At 39.1% G+C, this 7,578-nt stretch overlaps 1 protein-coding gene across 1 annotated transcript; it reads right to left on the bottom strand.

The window, feature by feature from the left end:
* Positions 1 to 384: 384 nt before the first annotated feature.
* On the bottom strand, positions 385 to 6,710 carry LOC111375026 (magnesium-chelatase subunit ChlH, chloroplastic). Its single transcript, XM_022997818.1, has 5 exons — positions 5,113 to 6,710; positions 4,428 to 4,510; positions 2,159 to 3,961; positions 1,237 to 1,713; positions 385 to 1,019 (listed from the first exon to the last, which is right to left on the bottom strand). Exons 1-5 carry the CDS (start codon positions 6,515 to 6,517, stop codon positions 642 to 644), a joined length of 4,146 nt encoding a protein of 1,381 aa, XP_022853586.1. The 5' UTR covers positions 6,518 to 6,710; the 3' UTR covers positions 385 to 641.
* Positions 6,711 to 7,578: the final 868 nt, after the last annotated feature.

The raw sequence follows: 7,578 nt of genomic DNA, 5'->3' as shown, positions 1-7,578 counted from the left end.
CTACTTTCATGTTATTTATTTTCTCAGGTATGATTTTCAGAGTTAACTTAATTTTTAAGATATCTCAAATGTTCGGAGTTTCCATTGATTGTCATTCTCAATAGTTAAATGGCGCAGTCTTTTCATCCAGTTATTCTTTTTCCGACGCTACAAATTCAAGAAATCGTAAGGCTTGCACAATAATGAAATGTTGGAGACCAATTTGCTTATGTTCAGAGGTGAAGAGCCAATTTACAACTCAAGCAATGGAATGGGACCAATATGCAAGTTTTCCAAAAGAGAAAAGAGGAACTTGTTAAGACGTGTGCGTTCTTTCATGCCCTGGGTATAGTTTATTAATTAGCATAGATTACACCATTTAGAGCATGTATGACTCATCTTAAATGTAAAAAAAGAATAGTTTCTTTTTGACTATTTTCGACAGCATAAAGAGTGATATTGCTAAAATAAGCTTGTTTATTTTACAGAATAAATATGGCCAAACATGCTCTAAAATTCGAGGTGTAGCAATGACTGAGAATTTTGAATACAATTAAGGCAACCATAGCCGAAGAGAGAAATATATTACAACGGGAATTTGTTACAAAAATTTTTGGTTGCCAAGTATTTGAGACGACGATTCTTTGCTTATAATTCAAGATTTATCGATCAATTCCTTCAATTTTGTCTTCAACTTCAGAGTACAACTGTTTCAATCTTTCAATGTTTTCGGCAGAAGTTTCCCAATAGCCTCGTCCATTCGCCTCCAAAAATGTTTGAACCAACTTCCTAAATGAATTTGGGTTTGTGTTCATTAGCTTGTTTAGCATTGCCTCGTCGTGAATAAAAGTCGCATTTGCATCTTCATAAACCCAGTTGTCAACTTGTCCTGAAGTTGCACTCCACCCAACTGTGTTGGTTAGTCGTTTCTCAATCTCCCGAACACCCTCGTACCCACTTGACAGCATGCCTTCATACCATTTTGGGTTCAATAATTTGGTCCTTGCGTCGAGCCTTACCGTCTCAGAAAGTGTACGAACCTAAATCATTAAAAAACAAGGTTATTAGTTGAAAGAGATAGAACTAGGTGTACGTTTGGTAATACTAGAGCATACTGAACAATATAATGAACAATTTTAGCTTATTTTTCTTCTTTAATAATGTCGAATACACTAATCTATGTTACCAAATAAAGGCTAAAATATTCTGCTGCTAAATTGATTCTTGATGGCGAATGTAACAGTTCATAACACTTACCTGTGCATTAGCTGTGGTTGTATCTGCAATGTATGCACTCGGTTTCTTCCCATCCTTCCTGAGGCTTTGTACAAGGTTTGTTGGGTCTGAATCGAAGTAGTGACTGACATCTGTAAGAGAAATTTCGGAAGAGTCTAGGTTTTGGAATGTAGCATCAGCTGTACTAAGAGCCATCTCGAAAATTTTCTGCTTTTCCATCATGCCAGCACCAGGAGCATCACTGTCAAATGCGAATGACTTTCGACTCAGGTACATTTCTTGAAGTTGCTTCTCGTCATTCCACGATGAGTTCTCAACAGCGAGATTTATGTTGGATGAGTATGAGCCTGAGGCATTTGAAAATACCCGGGATGCAGCTTCACGCACATCAACATTGAGTGCTTTTGCTTGCTCTAATGCGTGTTTCCTGACATAATTTTGGTCATCGGGTTCATCTAGTTCTGCAACCAACTTCACTGCTCGGTCGAGGAGATTCATCTGTATACAAGTAGACATACATATCAGCCAAGGAACACAAAAGGAGTAAATAGGTTTAAAGAGAGTCAATTTATGTGTGGAAGTTTGTTGTGCTACAAAAATACAGCAATTTTTGTTATGGGTTAAGCCCTAATCCCAATCTTGAAAGCAATAATAAGCAAGCAGAAATCAGTAGAACTGTAAAATGCAAAGGAAACGCAGATTTATAGTGATTCATCTTCGAACATGAAAGGTACACCCACTCATGCCTCTCAGTTCGTGCCCCTCTCAAAAACAGATCCCCTCAAGTTCCCTTATATGTCGTAGGAATTTAGGGTGACCTAATGCAAAATATGAACGACCTATATACCCATATAAGAAAATTCATGGTTGATGGATTAAGTCAACAGCATAAGTAAGCTCCATAAATCAAATTTTAAAATGATGCAGAGAAATGTGTCAATACCTGGTTGATGAAGAGGTCTCTGAACACACCAGAGCAATTGACAACAACATCAATCCTTGGCCTTCCTAGTTCTTCAAGACTGACTGGTTCGACCCTGTTTACACGTCCAAAGGTGTCTGCCACTGGCCTAACTCCAATCATCCACATGACCTGAGCCAATGATTCTCCATATGTTTTGATGTTGTCTGTTCCCCATAGAACAAGTGCAACAGTCTCGGGATACTTCCCTCCGTTATCTGCTTTCTGCCTTTCGAGCAATCTATCAACGACAACCTTTGCACTCTGCAAAGCGGCAGTTGTTGGGATTGCTTGTGGGTCCAATGCATGGATATTCTTTCCAGTGGGCAAGACTTTGGGGTTCCTAATCGGATCCCCTCCGGGACCTGGCTCAACGTATTTCCCTTCCAAAGCTTGTTTAAGACTTCCTAATTCATTATCAGCCACAACTAGCCTCAAGCATTCCCCTAAGAACCGGAAAAGGACTCTGAGTTTTTCTCTGTCAGCTCTGTAAAATTTGGTGTTCGACAAATATTGAATCCAAGGTTCGTTTATACCAAAACCAAAGAGAGAAGTCAGCTTGTCGGAAACATCAACAACCTGTCCCTTATTGTTCGTACTTTGCTCCACAAATGCGGTAATGGCTCCACGTGATGCCTCAGTAATCTGTCGGAGGAGTTCCACATCACGTAAGATGCCCTTATCACTCCCCCTATAGACATCTTCGATATCTCTTCCAAGAGTCTCAGCTAATATTGCTGGAAGAGACGAAATCCCATCTTCTGGACGATTTAGTGCAGCAATATTAACAAGTGTTGCAACTGCCTCCATTGCAGATGGAGGTTCTCCAATGACATGAAGCCCGCATGGCAAAAGGCGGGATTCAATCTCCATAATCTTAGAATATACCTTTCCGACGACAACATCTCGTTCTTTGGCTGAGATATCCTCACCTTCTTCGGGTAGATCAACATCCTTGTCCAGATTACACTGCTTAGCAGTACTGATGATGGAGTTTACAATCTGAGTTCCACGTCCTGAGTCTTTTAGAGATTGGTAGGACGAGATCAACTCACTCAACTGCTTGAGACCCTTGTAGAGTCCAGCATTTTCTGCTGGAGGAGTCAAGTAACTAATAGTATTTGCATAACTCCGACGTTTGGCAATGGTGGCCTCAGATGGGTTGTTTGCCGCGTAATAGTAGACATTTGGGATATTTCCGATAAGACTATCTGGAAAACAAGCATCACTCATTCCCACCTGCTTCCCGGGCATGAATTCAAGAGAACCATGAGTTCCAAAGTGTAGTACAGCATCAGCTCCAAAAATTTTCTCCACAAAGGAATAGTAAGCCGCGAACCCATGGTGTGGGCTCGCTGATTTGGAGAATAGAAGCCGCATTGGATCACCCTCATAACCAAATGTAGGCTGAACCCCAATGAAGACATTTCCGTACTGTTTTCCATAAACCAGAAGGTTTTCTCCATCAGAATTCAAATTACCAGGGGGCTTCCCCCAGTTTTCTTCCAGAGCAGTTGCATAGGGAGTCAGCCTCTGGTACTCTCTCACACTCATTTTGTATGCTACATTAAGATTCGGGCTATTGAATTGAGCCTCTTTATCATGAATTACATCTTCGATTAACGAATCAGGTGTCTCTGGTAGGCCCTCTACATTGTACCCATCATTCTTCAAATCTTTGAGGACAGAGTAAATCGAAGCAAAAACATTCAGGTATGCAGCAGTTCCTACATTGCCTTTGTCTGGTGGAAAACTGAATACAGTGACTGCCAGCTTCTTTTCCATCTGCAAATAAATTATGATATCATCGTTAGCCAATATTTTCAATGTCTCCTTCAAACTAATGTTCAAATATTGGGAAATCAAAGTAGTATAAGCTTGAAATCCAATTTTTTATGTAGAACAAAGAAAATGATAATGACAGTTATGGTCAATTTTAATATTATTCAAGGTTATGGTTTTAGAATCATTTCTCCTCGAATAATGTGTTTATCAGAGTTACAAAAACAGTCCATCCCAACTGGTTCGACCGGAGAAATCAGGTTTTGAAGCATTGATGTGAATTTCAAATGCCTGTGTTGTAGAAAGTATGTTCGAATCAAGATTTCTATCTCTTCAAATCTTTGGTTTATTTGACCATATATTTATTTTATATTCTTCTATTTATCTTTACACACTTCTCTAATTTCCAATTAGTCTTTCACTAACTAGTACAAAAATCTTGAATTGCATAAAGAAGTAGACTACATACCTTTGTTTTCCGCTTCAGTTCAGCCCATTTGATTGCCCGGGTGCAGAGCTGCTCCACCCTTTTGTGAAGAGCGTGTGATTTTCCTGTAATAGAGTCCGTGAAAGCAATATACTTTAGAGAAAAGAGCAAAAACTAAACAAAAAATCTATAATGTAACAGTCTCTCAGAAACATGCAAGTAATGAAAAGTGCCGTGTGAGCAACAATACTAAATGGATTACTCGAGAGTTACAGAGTATTAGTTTTATAAAAGGAAGATATCAATGAACTTATATGAAATGGTATACGGGTTTTAGCCAAAGGATTTCCTGGGTAATAAGAATCCGTGTTATCAAAGGATTTCCTGCGACTGTTTCCAGTACGTATGAGTTGATCATCCATTTTGGTATTTAATTTATCAAATAAAGTGGTATTGTTCCTCTAGTAATCAAGAATCTTGATTTTTGGGAAGTACCATATGTCGTTAAGAGTAGCAGCACAAGCGCTATATCTTGTACATTTATTTCATCTTATTTCACCCTAAGCCTTACTACCATAACTGTCCAACAAGAAGGGTTTTCATTTTTTCAAATGAACAATTTAAAGGCCTATTGATAGTAACAACTGATAGCCGAGTTGATAAATGGACAACTAGCAGAATTCAGCATACACATGTACTGAAATTGTAAGATGAAAATTTTACTTGCCTGTTCTTGGATCCCGGCCAGAGAAAACAATCGGCTCCATTCCTCCGTCGAGCTCTGGCAAAGCAACTTGCAAAGCCACCTGAATAGGGTGAAGCCCCAATGTGCTGTTCAACCACTCCTCTGTGGTCTGAAAAACTAAAGGCAGTGCCACCATATAAGGCACATCAAGCTTCATCAAGGCCTCAACAGCCCTTGGATGATCCTGTCTTGCTGGACCTCCAACAAGAGCAAAACCAGTCAGTGACACCACTGAATTCACCATTGGCTTCTTTGTAACCGTGTCGATGAAATACCGCTCGACTGGTCCTGAGAAGTCGAGCCCACCTGCGAAAATGGGTATCACCTTGGCTCCTCTTGCTTCAAGTTCCATGATCACAGCCACATAGTGACTTTCATCACCAGTAACAATATGACTCCTCTGCAGAACCAATCCAATTAAAGGTGCATTCTTACTCTTAAGCTTCTCATTTGCATCCCTCCTAGTACCATACCAATTTAAATACTCCTTCACATCATCATACATGCAGGGAGCCAAAGGGTGCCAAATTCCACTATCCAAGTACAAAACCGGGTCCGAGTAATCGATTTTTGTCCCTTTTAGAGAAGGAACATAAGCACCAGAAATCATTTTCAAGAAATTCACCAAATTATCAGGTGAACCCCCAAGCCAAAACTGCAGACTAAGTATATACCTTCTTGCATCCTGAGCCTTATCACTTGGCAAGTACTTCAAAACTTTAGGCAGTGTCCTTACAAGCTTCAACATACTATCAGCAAACCCTGCAGATGATTTCTTGTTCTTGAATAGCTGGAAGAAAGGACTTTTCGACTGCCCGAGTTGTGACATACTAAATGATCCCAATTTGTTGAGTCTCATTACTTCAGGCATTGAAGGGAACACCAAAACCGCATCAAGCCTGTCCCTTTCTTTCTCCACTGCAGCCTTAACCTTTAAGGCCAATTCCTCGACGAAAATCAACGAACCAATGAAGATATTTGCATCCTCGAGATCCTTACAGAATGTTTTGTAAGTATTCACATCTCTAAGTTCCTCAACTAAGTAGCCAACAACCTCAAATGAAACATATTGCCCATTCTTGTTCAGGTTCTGAACTGCAGCTGTAAGGGCTGATTGGTACTGAGCTTCTAATACTACATAGACAAGTTTTACAGTGGGAAGGCCTTGGGAATTTTCGGGAACAATTCGTCGAACTTCAGGTGTTGTTTGGGTGAATAATCCATTGCCAATTGCAGCAATTTTGAAATTATGGGGTGTTCTTGAATTGTTCTGGATGATTTTTTTGGGAAGAAATGAATGAAGAAAGTAGCTCTTTTGTGAAACTGATGAAAGGTGGGATGTTTTTGAATTGGGCAGTGTGAACGGTGAAGAAACTAAAGAAGCCATTTCTCAACTCTCGCGCTTTCAAGAAACAAAGACTTACTTTCTTGATTACACAGAGAATAAAATAATCAGTGTTTGTGCTTGTAGAACTTAAATGTGCACAGAATATGGAGGGGAGAGAGAGTAAGCAAAAATGGAGAGTGAATTTAAGTGCTGCTTCTTATTGACTCTTCGTCTCTTGCAATGGTGCCCAGTTTTGTAGTTTTATATTTTTCCAGTGGAGGGGAAATGAACAAACGAAATTGTTTCTTCAGCTAGTGGTGAGACAGTGGGACACGTGTCAACAAATGTGGAAAGCATTTTGAGGTTGAGCTTTGTTTAGCGAGAGAAAGTGAGCTTGTATTTTCTCTATCTTTGTGGTTGTTTCTTGCATTCTTATTGGTTGGTTTGGATTACAAAAAATTGGGTATGGACAAGTGAGAGGAGAGAGTGTATGGATTATGATATAGATAGATATAGAGAAGATTTCATCATAGTCGAACTCTTTTGAATTAATTAAATAGACAATCACTGACATTTCACTTCGATTACTATTTACTCCCTCAAAAAATAAAAAATTACCAATTAACTTTTAAACCCAATTTTTCATCCATCATCCATTTAAAATCCATCAATCCATATGGACAAAAAAAACCCTATTTACTCGCTCGAAAATAAAAAGTTAATCAATTACTCACCCACTTGTAAACGGAGTTTTTCATTTATCACCCATTTAAAATCCATCCATCCACATGGACAAAAAAACCCACGTGACAGATGGAAATCATACGTGGACGTAACAATGTTAAATATTTTGGTAGCAACGACCAAAATCAATTAAATTAAAATAGGTTTTTCCTTCCAAATTTTCCATAGCTATTTTCCTCACAGCATCATTCAATTCTCTGGAACCCCATATTGATTTTTCTCCATCACATTACTCAATTCTTCCTTACATTAAATCCAAACCATTTTCATCCCAGCATAAGCCCGAAATCAAGGAACAAATGCATATTAAACTCCAATTTGAGAAATCCCCAAATCCATATGAACTCTAAATTCCTCTACAATTTTGGCAGCGTAGG

Source organism: Olea europaea, unplaced genomic scaffold, assembly GCF_002742605.1.
Source record: "Olea europaea var. sylvestris unplaced genomic scaffold, O_europaea_v1 scaffold1328, whole genome shotgun sequence".
NCBI classification, from domain to species: Eukaryota; Viridiplantae; Streptophyta; class Magnoliopsida; order Lamiales; family Oleaceae; genus Olea; species Olea europaea.
The sequence above is the reverse complement of the archived record's forward strand: the minus strand, read 5'-3'. Positions and strand labels throughout refer to the sequence as shown.

Coding starts and splice junctions, on each gene's coding strand:
- LOC111375026 (XM_022997818.1), bottom strand. CDS start 6,517: ATGGCTTCTTTAGTTTCTTCACCGTTCACACTGCCCAATTCAAAAACA. Junction 4,511..5,112: donor TGGCCGGGATCCAAGAACAG/GCAAGTAAAATT, acceptor ACTCTATTACAG/GAAAATCACACGCTCTTCAC. Junction 3,962..4,427: donor AACTGAAGCGGAAAACAAAG/GTATGTAGTCTA, acceptor ATTTATTTGCAG/ATGGAAAAGAAGCTGGCAGT.